Source organism: Sceloporus occidentalis, unplaced genomic scaffold (genome assembly GCF_023333645.1).
Source record: "Sceloporus occidentalis isolate IW3139 unplaced genomic scaffold, rSceOcc1.0.p SCAF_5, whole genome shotgun sequence".
Taxonomy (NCBI): domain Eukaryota; kingdom Metazoa; phylum Chordata; class Lepidosauria; order Squamata; family Phrynosomatidae; genus Sceloporus; species Sceloporus occidentalis.
In genome coordinates, this window is record NW_028316985.1 from 35,542,559 (window position 1) to 35,559,327 (window position 16,769).

General features: G+C 40.8%; 1 protein-coding gene across 2 annotated transcripts in view; it reads left to right on the forward strand.

The window, feature by feature from the left end:
- The window catches only part of SYNGR1 (synaptogyrin 1), a 47,271-nt gene that overhangs the window by 18,194 nt on the left and 12,308 nt on the right, over nucleotides 1-16,769 (forward strand). For both annotated transcript variants that reach the window (XM_089528224.1, XM_089528225.1), the window contains exon 2: nucleotides 5,136-5,373. In XM_089528224.1, the coding sequence (XP_089384350.1) occupies nucleotides 5,136-5,373 (238 nt within the window). The remainder of the gene's footprint in view (nucleotides 1-5,135; nucleotides 5,374-16,769) is intronic.

The following is a 16,769-nucleotide window of genomic DNA, read 5'->3' on the forward strand; positions in this document are numbered from 1 at the left end:
GAGAGGCTGTGGCTCACCATAAGGATATTCTCACTATTGAGTTTTAAAGTGGCATTAGTTCTCAGATTTATTTCCATTTACAATTGGTTGTTATCCCAGCCTGAGAGATTATGTTAGACATTTATAGGGTAGTAATAGTTGATAATGTTCTTTTAAAATGGAATAATAAATGAGAGTACACAGAGGAAACTGTAAGATTGTTTCAGACTCTCCAGAGGTATCCAAGGCTTGCAATGTTAAATGGCAGCATACAAAATAAAATGGGAACTGAATACTGTAATCTGTAGCTAGCAGCTTGCTCATTTTTCTTGCTGTGAACTGGAAATAATTTCAAATACTGTATTTTATATAAATGGGAGTTTCTCCACTCATGTAGAAGAAAAATCTCTTTCTTTCCTCAAATGGAAGAAAAAACTCTTGTTTTATTCTGTCTGGGTTAGATTTGATTATAAATCTGGGGACAATTATATAACCAAACAATTTCCTTGTCATAACTGAATTTAAAGAGGGATGGGTGGGGAGGGAGCATGACTGGTGTATCAAGGTGAGTTAAGGGCTAGAAGGAATCAAGATAAGATGGGCATTTTCAAAAACAAAGTAGAAGGATGGTGAAGAGCAATTACAGTTTCCTTCCTGTGATATGCAAGAAACATTAATGGGCTGAGCTGCAGAGGCATCACATGATATTCAGGAGGGCTGAATGCACTGCTGGAAATGGGTATCATGCTGCAAGCATCACATGGTGCTCAGGAGGTTCATTATCCTATGCTGTCTGCTTAGTCTACTATGTTGTACTGGGGCCCAAAGAAGGGAGATCACTTTGGCAGCTCTACATTACTGGAGGTGATTTGGGAATAAAATATCTAGTGAAAATTTGAACATTACATGGAACATGGGGAGCTTTTCCAATGGCTGAGGGTACAATGCTGGTGTCCCTACATAGGGGTGAAAACTAGGTGGTTTTGGATCTACTACATAGTAGATCATTGGGTAAATCTGCAGTAGAGCTGGCTTTCAATTGTTTAGTTACAGGAGTAGTGAAACAACTTTCCGTCCAGCCTAAATTATACTGCTGAGATGGGGAGAGGTTGAAATCATCTGGAATAGATTCTGAGTTGCACTCAGTTCTGGTACACAAATCCTTGGACTCAGAATTCTTTATTTTCAACTATAAGTTTTTGTATCAGGTGGCAACTGGTGGCTATTGGGGTTCTAATATAAAGTAGCCCACATCCCTGAAAGACTGGTCTTGCACAGCAGTTCCTCTCTCTCTCTCACTCTGTAGAGGTGGTTGCTATGTAACGTAAGTGCTTGTTTCATATTTCTGTCTGTGTCTGTTTTTGTTTTGTCTTTTGACATATGTATTGATTGGTTCAGGCGATACAGAACCACCAGTTCATTCTATCCTCAATCAATAGCTAGGGGAACTTTATTATGTGGCCAGATTGTTTACATTGTTCAAAAACAACAGAAACAGGGCAGATCTTACTTGGAGGCAATGCAAAGCAGTTGTTTAAAGCAGCCAGTTGCAAGGGAAGTACAGTTTCCCTGCTTTAAATCTTTATATTTATATTAAAAGGGCAGAAAACTGCAGTCTGCATGTGAGACAGAGAAGAAGACCTATAATGAGCCCTTAATTTTGGCATAAGCTCATAATTATTCAACCCTTGAATTTTTCAGAATCTCCCATATCAATTTACATTGGCTTGTTTCTTCCTCCACTTTAAGACTGGACTGAGAAAGGGTATGTTTTTGAGCATATGCAGAGCATCTTTCCATCACCAATAAACAGCCAGTTCCGAGCATAATTATGCATATTAATAAGATCTCTCAGTGTTTTAGAGGAAAAAGCTTGTATACAGATGTTCTTGAGAATTAATCATGAAACTACCTCCTTTTTGGTGATCTACAAAAATCAACATTTGAACATTTTCCAGAGGTGCAATAAAATCCTTTTCTTTAAATTCTGGTGATGGCTAGGAAGACATACAGTGGAAGTGTGCGAAGGTGTGAAGTCTTAGGTTCTGTAATGCACTTGGATTAGTAGGTATGGTCAGGTGTATAGAATATCTTGCAAGGTTTACAGTTTCAGCATATGGGTTCCTTAGGTTTTTTCCCCCTTGGGACAAAATGTTCATCTTAATTGTTAAAACCATAAACAGCTTGGAATATTAAAGACAACCACCTCTCATATGAGTTTGCTTGACTTCTAAGGGCTTCCTCAGGCTGCTCATACTGCATAGCTGTATTATACATCAAACTGGTTAAAGGTGTGGGAGGGTGAAGAGGCCCCTTCCTTTTCAACATCTTGGATTGCAGTGGGGAAATAAAAGAAAAGAAAACTTCCTTTCTGGGTATCATTTGGCTCAGATATGAAATGCATGCCTACTTCCAACAGGAAGTTAATCTGCAATCTGTGTTGAGTGTTATGTCAACAGTGAAAATAAATCTATTTACAGAGAATGCTTTTGGAAATAAAAGCTGAACGGTAAACAGTATTCAGAGGTAACATATACATCCTGAGGCCCTTTCATATAGCGCTGTGATTCCACTTTACCTGCCATGGCTGCATCCTGTGAAATCTTGGGTTTTGTCATTTTGATGGGGCACTCTACCTGAGAATCGTAAATACCCCTACCTAAACTGCTAATCCCAGGTTTCCATAGGATGCAGCCATGATACTAAAAATGGAGTCATAGTACTATAATTCTGTAGTATGAAAGGACACCAGGACTCTTACTCCTGATTCCTCTACTTTCAGAAGAGCTTTTATCTCCCCCCCCCATCTCTCTTCTCTGGCACTGTCCTATGTCACATGGTTGACATCTCTTCCTCTCCAGCCCTCTCCCCCTATAACAGTGATGGTGAACTTTTTAGAGGCCGAGTGCCCAAACTGCAACTCAAAACCCACTTATTTATTGCAAAGTGCCATGTCCCTCTGGCTTTCTAGTAACAAACTCTGTGCTGGGGTGACGACACATGTGCCCACAGAGAGGGCCCTGAGTGCCACCTCTGGCACGCGTGCCATAGGTTCGCCATCACTGCCCTATAACATCCTCACATGAATGGGATTTTTCTTCTCAGAAAAAGAAGACCCCCATCCTTATTCCTTCTACTTCAGGTAGGCTGCTACGTTGAGAGGAAGGAGAGGTGGGTTGAAAGTGATAACTGCACTTTGTCAAACTTTCGTAGGTAATGATCCAAGTAGAAAACATTAGCTAGCTCCTTTGACCAACTGCTGCTTGATGAGTTGCTTCTAAGAATTCTCTCTAATTCCCCTAATGTTGGCTTCTGCTGGTGAGGATCTGGCTTGGTCTGTAAGTGGAGGGAGGAGGTAACTGGGGACAAGAAAGGGGCATGAGCAAGTTCCTAAGGGAAACCATACCACCATCAAAACAGACATCTGCATGTCTAGTGGTTCTCAATCTTTGGTGCTTCTAATAAAAATAATATTTATTTCTACCCTGCCTCTCCAACAAGATCGAGGTGGCTTAAAACCCATACAATACAACAGAATAAAATCCCACAATCCCCCTCCCTCCTTAACCCCAAATCATCAACAACAAGTATGACATAATAGTAACTATAATAAAATACAATTAAAATCATTAAAATTATTGCTAAGACAAAAATAGGACAGTCAGTGGGATAGTCAGTTAGGTGATACATATCAGTGGGGCGATTGAGTCAATTATCCTGGGAAGTCCTGTTGGAAGAGATCCATCTTTTATTTTGGACTTCAACTCACAGAAGCCTGAGCCAGCTTGGCCAGTGCCTAGAAATCCTGGGAGCTGAAGTCCAAAACAGTTGGAGGACCAAGATCTGGGAATCACAGAACTCACTTGTCTAGATAATTTCTAGTGACCCCCATGTACCTCTCCAGGCATTTCAGACCTTTCCTGTGCTTGTATTACAGTTTGAGAACAAAGGCTTGACCCTGCTATTAGAGTTAAGCAGTCTGCTTCCAGCGGTAGATTTTGAAGTTCTGTTGATGGGTAGTAAACTGTCAGTGATTTAGTTTCCATATTTTTACTACTTTGGGTTCATTTCACTTAGATTTTCTCTTGGGTTATTTCTGTGGAGAATCATGGTTTTAAATTAAAGTTTCCTGACAAGAAATGTAATGTTGTTGTGGCTGTTTTAGGGGCTTCCTGCTGTTTTGCCTCTGAATTATTAAGACAAGATAACTGTTATAGACCATGAGAAAGGTGGCCTATGATTGTGTGCTATGTAAATCAACTCTGGAGCAGGTTACAGAAGTGGGCCATGAACTTTTGCTTGGACATTAAATAATTACTAGTGTGTTTCATAGGTCTCTGTGTGAATTCATCTGCTGTATGAAATGGGGGGGGGGGGGTAATGCTCTCCTCTCTCATAGCCATTTTAACATAAAAGCACATTTTAAAAAATACTATAGCAGAGAAGTGGAATGAGTAATTGTAGTGGCTGCAGGTATTCCTAAAACTTTTTAAAAGAGCACATTTGAGAATTTGGATTCCAAATCTTTTTTGTGCCCTAACAGGAGAAGTGAGGCATGATGGAAATGTAATTCATCACAACCTAGAGGGCTGTAGGTTCCCCACCCCTGAGCTAGATAGATGTTATTTGGCAAAACCACCAAGAAAGTAAAGGAAACCAGAAGAATGCTTAATGAAAGAAGAATGAAACAAAAACACTGTCAAATAAATGAATGGGGTGTGGAAGGTCTGTAGTTGTAATATTTGGATAGACAAAGGCAGAAAACTGAGTTGACAGATGGGAAAATAAACTGCGGAGGGATGGTAAGTGGCAGACAGAGTGGGTGGTTGAAACATAGTGGTATAAATTACTAGACCTAGGTGACTGGAAACAACACTGATATTGTATTTAAACATATTTAGCCAGAGTAATTTTCATTTGAGATGGAAGGCAAATGGCAGCCACATGTAGAATGTTGTATTAAAACACCTGTGTTACAATTTGATTGCACTCATGCATGTTTAAGCGATAGTTATGCATGTGCTTAACTCTCTTCCATTGAAATGAATGGGATTTAAAAGTGCTTATCAACCGCTGAATTGCACCCTTGGTATAGGTTACATGTTTGTAGAAGAATCCTCTTTAACACTTATCTCACTTTCCTATATACTGTACAGCTTTTCTCCATTGTTGTATTTGGCTCCATTGTGAATGAAGGCTACATCAACAAGCCAAATGAAATGGAAGAATACTGTATCTACAACCGCAACCAGAATGCCTGCAACTATGGCATCACCGTGGGAGTCCTTGCCTTCCTCAGCTGCCTTCTTTATCTGGCGTTAGATGTCTACTTTCCACAGATCAGCAGTGTCAAGGACCGCAAGAAAGCTGTGCTCTCTGATATTGGTGTATCTGGTGAGCTTTTTAGTACATCAGCACTACATGATTTTCTTTAGAGATGTGTTTGTAGATAAGTCAGCAGTTCCATGTACACATTCTTGGGAATAAATTCCATTAATATAGAGTGGAACTTCTCAATAATTACACAAGGTACTGTGATGCACAGGAGTCTGTCTTGTTCTACAAAGCAGTGAGGAGCCATGGTAGTAAGAAATATATCTCTTTCTTTTCCTCCTCTCCACCATCTTTATTTATCTTTTTCCCCCATGATTTTTTTCATTTCATTCTAATTTATTTTGCAACTTTTATTACAGATCTCTCTGCCTGCTTTTCTCATTCTTTTCTCTTTTTTTTCTTTTTTCTTTTCTTTTCCTTTTCTTTTCTTTTCTTTTCTTTTGCAGAGGGGATAGCTCAGATGTAGAGCACAGGTTTAGTAACTTCCATGCTGCATTCCCTACCAATTCCAGCTGAAAGGATTCAGGATAGAGATTCTGAATCTTTTAAGAGATTCAGGACAGGGGGAAAGGACTACCATACTTAAAAACTCCATGTCTCGGTCATCAGCTTTGACTTCAGATGGCGCCTCTCCTCTCAATGACTGCCTTAAGGCAGTAATGGACTGGATGAGGGAAAACAAATTGAAGCTGAATCCAGACAAAATGAAGGTACTTATGGTATCGGCTCCGAACCCAGGTATTGGAATACACCCTTCAGTCCTGGAAGGAGTCACACTCCCCTCAAAAGACTGTGTCCGCAGTCTGGGGGTGCTCCTAGATCCATCTTTTCACATGACAAATCAGGTGAATGCGATGGTCAGGAGTGCCTGTTATCAGCTTCGGCTGATATGTCAGCTGTGCCCTTTCTTGGAAGTGAGGGACCTTGAGACTGTAGTACATGCACTGGTAACCTCATGCCTTGATTTCTGTAATCACTCTACATGGGGCTACCCTTGTGCTTGGTCCAGAAACTTCAATTAGTTGAAATCATGGCAGCCAGACTGGTCTCTGGTACATCCAGAAGAGACCATATAACATTGATCCTAAGATCACTTCCCTGGCTGCCCATTAGTTTCTGGGCCCAGTACTAGGTGTTGGTTATCACCGTTAAAGCCCTAAATGGCTTGGGTCCAACCTATCTTCAGGACTGTCCTTCCATATAATCCTCCCCCCACACTTACATCCTCAAGGAGGAATTTGCTACAGCCTTATAAAATAAGACTGTCCATGACCTCCCAAAGGACTTTCTCAGCTGTCGCGCCCAGATTGTGGAATGGCCTGCCGGATGAGATCCATCATATTGCCACTCTAAACAGCTTTAAAAAAGCTATAAAGACGGACCTCTTCTGGGCAGCCCTTTCCCGAATAGTTTCTCCGGCCATCAGAAGAACTCTTAAGAACTCCGGCCGCATTTTAGTCACAGTTTATGGTTTGTTGTATAATATTTTTTTTAATTTATCTTATTCTTATATATGTTTTAATTCTTACATTGTTTAATTGTATTTTAAGAGGGGGGATTAAGGGTGTTGGAATATATGTTTTTTAATCTTTGTAAGCTGCCCTGATTGCATCTTGTAGAGGGGTGGGATATAAATAAATTTTATTTTTATTATTATTATTAACAACAATAAAGCATACAGTTAAACTATGAAATTCATTGCCATAGGATATAGTGATGACTACCAACTCGGATAGCTTTAAAAAGAGGATTAGATATATTCAGGTTAGTGTTGTCAATGGCTGTTAGTAAAGATGGTTATATATCACTTTGTGTGTGAGTCATTAGGAGATCTGGCATGGGATGTACTGTTTCGTTCATGTTGTGTAAGGATTCCTGAGATTTGGTGCTTAGAATTCTCTGCTAAATAGCTTTAGTGCACTCCCCTGAACTACTGCAGTCAAGCTCTCTTGCAAAGAATTCTAGGTGCATGTAGCCATGACAGTTAAAGTTGTATCAAAGTGCCTTAATTGTGTAGTGTGGATATACTGCTAAAGTGAATTGGGTCAGTATGAATTCCACATAAGACAACTTCAAACATTTTCATTTCTTGAGTAGTTGTCAAATGTAACATTTCTCTGACCAGTTTTGCACAGGTTCTTTGTTCAGTGAAAGACCACTTAGTTCTTTCCTGAAATATCTTGACATAACCCACTTGGTTTGTGAGTTAATTTTCCCATGCTCAAGGAACTCAATCAAACTGGCATAAAGCACATCCATATTTATCAGGGACTATTCATTCAGAATCACTACAAAATGTTGGTAGTTTGTGGACCTCCAAGCAAGACTGCTCAACTGTTTGTTACATATACATTGATGAAAACCTCCTAGTTATTTAGATGTCATCCCCTGCCCGCCTCCCAGTCTCTATCACCAAATCTGCTTCTGGGAAATTTATAGTGGAGAATAAAAGAAAGAATTGCATTTGTATGTTACTATTTATTACCTTTCAGGGAGCCAGAATTAATTTGCAGCATGATCCCAGGTTGGTCATGTTTATATGTGCAAGAATTAATATGTAGTTATTGCAGGAAAAAGTTCTAGTTCTCTCTTTTGTGGAACAAAAATTTGTTATACTTCTCAGAGAATAATGTGGTTTCTGTCCTTTCTACTCTACTTCCATTGCATTATTATGGAAAGTAATCACTGATTCCAGAGAAATTTTCCTTTCTGCTTATTGTCCCTTATACAATTTCATATTTCCAAGAATAATGTAATTCTTATAAACTCGTATGTAACTCTTATAAACTCTTATAGAACATGGCCACATAGCCCGAAAAACCCACAAAAAACTAATAATGTAATTATTAGAGTTTGCAGTGTCAGATGCTCAGTGAATTAACCATAGAGTAGAATGCATAGAGGAAGCTTTCTTTTGGGTGAAAGTTAGTACATCAAATGCAGATTGGGTTCAGTTTATTGTATCTACATGTTGAGATGTAGATACTAAAAAGGACACATATACCTTAAGCAGTCTGCAGGAGGCTTAATTATTATTATTATTATTATTATTATTATTGTTATTATTAACCTTTATTTATGAAGCGCTGTAAATTTACACAGCGCTGTACATGCAGTCTTTTTAGTTAGACGGTTCCCTGCCCTCAGGCTTACAATCTAAAAAGACATGACACAGAAGGAGAAGGGAGTGGTGACGGGAAAGGGTAAGAGGTCCAGCAGTTCCTCTCAACCTCCGAGGCCTGGACCAAGGCAGATGGACAGGAGGGAGGGCTTGGCTTCAAAATGGAAGGTTAATCATTATCAGGGAAAATACATACTCACAAGTAGGATAATACATATACAGTACATAGCAATACAGGAAATGGATCGATAAACAGTCAACAGCAGAACATCAGATAGTAAGCGACAATTATGCGATGCCTGGGAAGGCTTCTCTGAACAGGATGGTTTTCAACTCCGTTTTGAAGCTGGTTAAAGAAGTGATGACTCTTGCTTGTGGAGGAAGAAGGTTCCAGGAGTGAGGGGCAGCAAGTGAAAAGGGGGCGAATCCGGGATGGGGCAGAGGAAATCCTGGGCTGAGACAGGAACCCTTGACTTCCAGAACGGAGGGCCCGAGTGGGAAGGTGAGGAGAAAGAAGGTCTGATAAGTAAGGAGGGGCCAGTCCATGGAGGGCTTTGAATGTCGACAGCAGGAGCTTATACTGAATGCGGAAAGGGAGAGGGAGCCAGTGAAGGGATGCCAACACAGGAGAGATGTGGTCAGAGCGGTGGGTGGAAGTGATAATGCGTGCAGCTGAATGCTGGACAGAGATTAAAGGACGGAGGTGAGAAAGAGGAAGCCCAGCCAGGAGGACATTACAGTAATCAAGTCGTGAGACCACTAGGGCATGGACCAGGATCTTGGCAGTAGAGGCGGAGAGATATGGTCGGATTTTGGCAATATTGTACAAAAAGAATCTACAAGCCTTGGCTGTGGTCTGGATCTGAGGGATACACGACAGAGAAGAGTCAAAGATAAATCCAAGACTGCGGGCTTGCTGGACTGGTTGAATGGAAGTGTTGTCCACAGAGACAGAAAAGGAGTGTTATGAATAATTATGAATAAAAGTAGCCAGAAAGGTTTTGCAGCATCAAAATGAGAAAAGCGGTTTTTAGGAATCTTTTATGTATAGAGTTGTAGTGTAGGTAATTGTGTATCTAGACTTTCAGCAATAACTTCACATTAGCCTTTTCTATCAAAAAAGATGTTAATCCTCAGCTATTGTCAAAAACACCAAATTAATAAACCTTTCAAAAGGTCACTTTGCAGACCTCCCATCTAAGCACTGATGTGGGGTTTTCAGGGCCTTACTCACTTTTTGACACTCATTTCAAAACTGAAGTGATTTCCTCCTCCTCCTGAACTAAAAGAAACAAATTAAAATGAAAGTGGAATGAGGAAGCACAGAGGCTGTAGTCAGCCTAGGGCTGTGAGGGCAGTTCTTCCACTGTACAGGGAAGATCCTGTCAGAGCTTTGGAGTGGAACTGAAAAATACTGCAAATATTAAGTGCAGTCTGTGTATGCTGGATATTTTCAGCTGGAGGGTTGTGGAGTCATGAGGAAAATCCGTGTGCTCATACCAACATCATTTATTATATGCCTCACTTCACTTCACTTCTTTCTTTTCTTTCTCATTCTTTTTTTCTTTCCCCTGCCCCCAGTCATATGTTCAGAGCTTCTTGCTTGGATGCTTTTCCCCAAGCTTCCCTTCAACTGTCCTATGCTAGAAAAAAAGTCATCCAGTGAGCTTCAAATGCAAATTGGAATTGAAACAGAGATCTTCCATAATCCTATGCCAGCAGTCTGGCACCCTTTGGTGGGCTCTACCTGGTAGCATCAGGCAGTGGCAATAGCATTGTGACTCACAGTGTGCAGCATGCAGTTGAAGTCTAATTTTCTGCAGTGTCACACCATAGCAACCCTCAAGGGCACTATGGAAACTGTAAATGCCCCCCCCCCCCCCCGTCCATAGGCCTCTGTTGTAATCCAGTATTAATTTTACTCAGTGCTTGCTGTTCTCAAAGAGAGACAGATTTTTCTGGGGAAAGATAATTTACAGTATAAGTGCTGGGGATGCTATCATGAAGGTGAAGCTACACCTAAAATGGCAGACTGGAGTGAAGGATGAAATGTTGGGTAAGGTGGCAGGCATCAGTGGTAGGGTTTTTTAGGAAGTTGAAATCTCTGCTAGATGTTGACAGTTCTTTTATAGTGTTCTCTCAATTCACTTGAGGGCTGAATCATCTTAGTGAGGGTCATAGAGATTCATATTAAGATGTCACTGGAGTCCCATAAATCTCAAGGCAAACATGATTTTATATTTAAAAAACAAGCACAAAGCTAAATGAAAGAAGAAACTAATGTGATATAAGCATGGGGGGTGGAGTAGGAACACTAGTTGTCACAGCACTGCTCTGTACAGAAGTACTGAAATCCAAAATATGTCTTACCCTAAGCTTCTGATTAAGTAAAAAAGTCTGATTACCATCTCATAGCAAAGTCTTACAATTCTGACACTTTTGCACACACTATTCCACTTTATAGTGCTCTGCAAAGCACATTGTGAGATGTTGTCACTCTATTTTTGAGAGATAAATTTTCCTCACCCAAGTTAGCTTACCCACTAACATTAAAACTGCTTTTGTGAGGGGTTGAGGAATGTTATGTGGAAGGGTGGAATTGTTCCCCTCTTGAGCGAGGTCACATCCATTGATCATGCCTCTGACACCATTTGGTCCTCAGGAGTTACCTTTGCCAAGTGTGGTTTTTCCCTAGTGAGATTCCGATCCCAGGCACTGGTGGCTTTGTATCTCTGGTGGTTTTACTCCAGCCCATTTGGGAGGCTATAAGGCAGGTGAAGTAGCCACAGCTGTTACTTCAGTTGAGAGGTTGGAGATGACAAAAGAGATTTCCCAGCACTCTGCTGGCTTTTGCAGTTTGCACAGAACATGACCAGTATATAGCTTGTGCATAATTGGTTACTTTTCAAGCACCTGATTGGTATTGATTTATAGTTGTTGTCATGTTTTCTGCTTATTTGCATAATGTAAAGTCTGTTGCAACAGGAACCTTAGATATTTAACACTGGAGGCTTGTAAATATTTATTTATTTCCTCCAAGGAGCTCAGGTCTCTACTTTTATCCCCACAACTACACATACGAGGTAAGTTAAGGTGAGAGGCAGTGGCTGGCCTGAAGTTGCCTAATAATCTATGTAGTTCATCCGGATGTAGAATTTTGGTCTACTTGATCCAAACTCAGTATTCGTGCCACTACCCCACATTCTTCTATGGTGTAAATTGCTGGCCACATGAAAACATGTGAAGAGAAAAACTTGCTTTTAGGCATCTGATTAAGAGAGCTTAGTAGTTGCAATTTGAAATCTAAAAAATAAATCTTAAAAAATCATTCTCAATTAGAAAGAGTTCTAAGATTTCAGATATACTGCTCTTGGAATCAGCTCAATAGCACCTTCATCCTTTAGACAACAAAGTCTGCATTTGGACTGAACAGCCTGTCAACAAATTGAGGACATGTAGGTATGCTATCAAAATTCAGATTCCCAAGATGCTTTGCTGGTGTAAATTACAATTACTGTTCATTGTGTGTGTTTATTCTACTGTTGCAAATTTCCCCAAGGAACTGGTTCTCATGCTGCCACTGCTTTTGATTCCTCTTTTTTTCTTGTCCATTGCAGTAGAAACAACTTTTGAGTACATAAATCACACATCTGGATAGTTAAATACACATGTCCACACAGACACACAAGCAGCATGGTATAGTGGACTAGGACACTGAGAGATCAGGGTTTAAATCCCTGCTTGACCATGGAAACCCCTTGGATGATGTGAAGTCGAAGGCTTTCATGGCCGGCATCCATAGTTTTTTGTGGGTTTTTTGGGCTAAGCGGCCATGTTCTAGAAGATTTTCTTCCTAATGTTTCGCCAGCATCTGTGGCATCTTCTGAAGATGCCAGCCAGAGATGCTGGCAAAACGTCAGGAAGAAAATCTTCTAGAACATGGCCACATAGCCCGAAAAACCCACAAAAAAACCCTTGGGTGATCTTTGGTAAGTCACTCTCTTAACCTTAGAAGAAGGCAATGCCAAACCTCCTCTGAATAAATCTTGTTGAGAAAACCCCATGATAGGTTTGCCTCACGTTCTCATAATTAAAACACTATTTGAAGGCACTGAACAGCAACGATAGATAGATAGATAGATAGATAGATAGATAGATAGATAGATAGATAGATAGATATTGCTTTAGGCTTCCTACCTCAGGCCTATGGAATTGTGGAGATTGTAGTTTGTTGTTGTGGCGCCAGAGTTCAAACTCCTCAGAACAAACTACAGTTCCCACGGTTCCAAAGCCTTGAAGCATGGCCTTTAAAAATAGGTGTCAAACTGGGTTATTTCTCCAGTGCGGACGCAGCCCTGATCTTCTGCTTTCTTGACTGCAGTCTCCATTCTGATTAATCTTGAACTGTTTCAGTGTCTTCACTGTCTGCTTACAAGTAACGACTTAAAGGTAATGACTTAAAAGTAACCACTTAAAAGTAACTACTTTATAGTTACACTTCCAATAAACAAATTTGAACAGATAGAGATAGATAGATGTGTGTGTGTGTGTGTATGAATTAAATACAAGCGCCAAATCAAGACACATACATATACTTTAAAATCGCCTTTCCTCAAGTCACACATATATGCAACAATATCTGCAGCTTTTGCAGCAAATATTACCGGTAAGTCTGATTTTCATAGCTACAGAATTTGAAAACAACCAGAAACACTCTGAAGCTTAATGAAGAGAAAGCTAAAAGGGGACAAGTTGCAGAGTACAGATTATTGTGGAAGAAGTAAGGATCAATACATATTGTTCATTAACAACCCAGTGGGAGAGCAGATTATTTAAATAAGGATCCAAAAGCATTTTGACAGTTCTTATGTCTTTCTCCCAAATTATAATGATGTGTATTATACTTCCTTATATGACACTTTTAGTCAAAGAAAACATTTGCCCAGTCTAGCTATATAATTTCTACAGAGAAATTACAAACACTTTTTCAGTTAATTTCATTACTGTGGCACGTTACTTGTTGACACTTTTATTAAACTGCAGAGTGTTTCCTTAAGGCTTAAAGTAAATCACTAACTTGTTCTTAAAACTTCATTCTGTGAACTTGATTCAGATTGTACTAAAATATAAATTCTAGACGCGTTACAGACCGCCTAAAAGCGGCGGTCTGCTGGCGCTGCTGGTTGCTCTGTGAGGGAGCTGCAGCAGCCAAACCGCGCAGCTCCCGCGCGGACCAAAAAAGCTCCAAAATGGTGCTTCTTCCCGCGGCACAGTTATGACGCTGCGAGGCACCAATGGCGCACTCGCGACATCATAAGCGACGTGCAGACGCTATGCGTCCGGAACGTAATAATGGTGGCGCCTGTGTGTATAGGGCGCCGCCATTATTACGCCCCCATCACGTGCTAGGGATGAGGCCGGTGTGGACGCTAGGTCCCCGGCCAACCCCTAGCACGTGATGGGGGCGCCTCAAGAGCCCGTCTGTAACGGGCCCTAGTCTTGGCTCTCCTGCAGTTGATGGCATGAGCCTGAACATGAGAGGGATGTTGGCTCAGTGTTTGTTCACTTTTTGGTTTTATATTTAAGAATTGAAATTTATCCATCCGTATTAGCTGGGTTGGATGGGGTACTCAACATCCATTGTAAACCATTCTGAGCGGGTCAGAGGGTAGTTCTCTTAACAGCATAAAGAACTATATAAATGCCAATGGTTAATAATACTTGTTCTTCGTGTTGTTAACTGCTCTCAAGTGACCTTGACTCATGACAACCCTGTTCTCAATACTCCGTGTACTGTATATATAAGTTTCTTACACAGGTACTTCATGCATCTGATCTGTTAGACTTAGACTTTGGTTCATGAAGTGCGTGGCACAGTTTAAGTTGTGAACAGTGAGTTTGCTGTATTAGTCTGTTGCAGCTAAAATGACATCAAATCTTACAGCATTTTAAACAATCAGGTTTTCTTTGGCAAAAGCTTTCATGAGCTGCAATCTGTATAATCAGTGTCACTGTTTAGATTGCTAAAGATTATTTTTGTGGTTGCTGTAACAGGCTTACATGGCTAGTGTTCTGAAAGTATCTTCCTCCAACTGAAGTGTTTCCATATGTATAGTATATGTGACAATGGCATTGCTCATTTCTACATTTGCCATTTGTGAGTTTGGAATAACACAGGTTTCAAGGAAATCGAAATTTGTTTGGGAGATGTTATGTTTCTTGCAGTGTACCCATACATTTCTTTTGTCCTGATGTTGGTTCACATATCATTGGTTTTACACGGCTTCAAACAAAGGAAGACATGCAAAACCTGTTCATTGGAATGGATGGAATAGGTGTGGGAAGAGAATCTATAACCAGGCTTCTCTCTTTTAAACTCCCTTCTATGAAAACATATTGTCTCTTCCCACACAGGTCTCTCTAGTTCTTGTGTTTAAATATGAAAAACCTAGGTCTCCTTGTTTTCTTTGTTGTTACAGGTTGATTTCCTTTGTCTGGTATTCCAAAATCTGAAATGTTCCAAAAACCAAACGTTTTTCATGGGTGGCTAGGATAGTGACACCATTGCTTTGTAATGGTTGAATGTACACATACTTTTTTAAATGCACAATATTATTTAAAATATTGTACAAAATCACATTCAGGCTATGGGATAAGGTGCAAATGAAAAATAAATGAATTTATTGTTTAGACTTGGGTCCCACCTCCATGATGTCTCATTATTTACGTATAGTTGGCCCTACGTTTTCTTGGAGGACCCACCCCCGTGAAAATGGAGATTCATGTGTTTTCAAGCCCCATAGGCTTGAATGGGGCATGTGCTGCAGGTTGCCCCTCCGTGAGTATTCAAGACCAGGGACCTCAAGTTCGCGAGAAAGGAGGGGTGACAATATATGCAAATACAGGTATTCCAAAATCTGAAATCCAAACCATGTCTACTCTCAAGCATTTCAGATAAGGGAGACTCAGCCCGTACTACTTTCTAATATTATTTTCTTCCTAATTCCCAGTCTGTTGTTGTTGTTTTCTTATATCCTGCCATTCTCCCTCCTTTTCCTGGCTGTACACCTCCCCCCCCCCCACACACACAGGACTGGTTATCAAAGAGGCAGCAGAGAGACTGGCCCTGGAGTCACTCCTCAGTAACCCCATGGGCAGCAGCCACAACCCCACAGTAGTCCCTGGCCCGGGGGCTAACCCAAGGCAGCTGGGCAGTTGCTGGGAACTGCTGGCTGGGCCTCTGTCCTGCCAAGAGGCAGCTCTCTCTGTGGTGGTGAAGGAGTCCCTGGGTGGAGGAAGAGGTGGCAGATGGGATGTGCAGTTGCTGAACAGCAGACAGACTCCCTCTCCTTCACTCCCAGATGATTTGTGGGAGCTCCTTACTTTTTGCAGGATGCTGTGATCCACGTAAAACTCCCCGGGTGATCAGACATACTTTGGTGCCTGAGGTAAAAGACAAGATGGCCGCCTTTCCCTATTTCATATACATAAACATATAACATAAACTAACATATTTCTTAGAATCATAGTGAGAAGAGACCACAAGGGCCATCAAATCCAACCTCCCTGCCATGCAGGAATTTACAGTCAAAACATCCCCGACAGAACTGTCAGGAAGTTCCTCCTAATGTTGAGGTGGAATCTCTTTTCCTGTAACTTGTACCCATTGTTCCGTGTCATATCCTCTGGAGCAGCAAAAAAACCAAGCTTGCTCCATCCTCACTATGACACCCCTTCAAATATGCAAACAGGGCTATCATATCACCTCTTAAAGGTCTCTTCTCCAAGCTAAACATACCCAGCTCCCTCCAGTCTCTCCTCATAAGCCATGGTTTCCAGACCTAACATTGACCCAGACCCAGTTTCAACATTGAGGATGGGATTGTATTATCCATCACACATGAGGCAACAGCCTAGCTAAGGCAGCCCATGATAGGTGATGTGGCATATAACAGAGGGAAACACAAATATGTATTCAGGAAGTTCAGCTAGGAGATATCATTATTGCTTCCCAGCATAGTGAGACCATCATCTCACTATGTCCCTGGAAGGTCAAATTTTCAATGAGGAATAAAGTCCATACTACAGGCCACAAAAATTTATGGTTCCATTATACTTTTTCTTCTAGAAGTATGAAAGTAGCTCTAGAAGTCTGAGAAGGTGTCAGAGAAATCTAGAGTTCCTGAGCAGTTGATTTTAGAGAATCTCATATTTCAGCTGTATCCCTACTTGACAGTGTTTCATTGTACAGTTTAGTTCTACAGAGAACCCACATTTGAAGAATAAATGAAAAAGTGACAATACTGTTGAGAGGCTTGCTAAGATATCAGCAGTG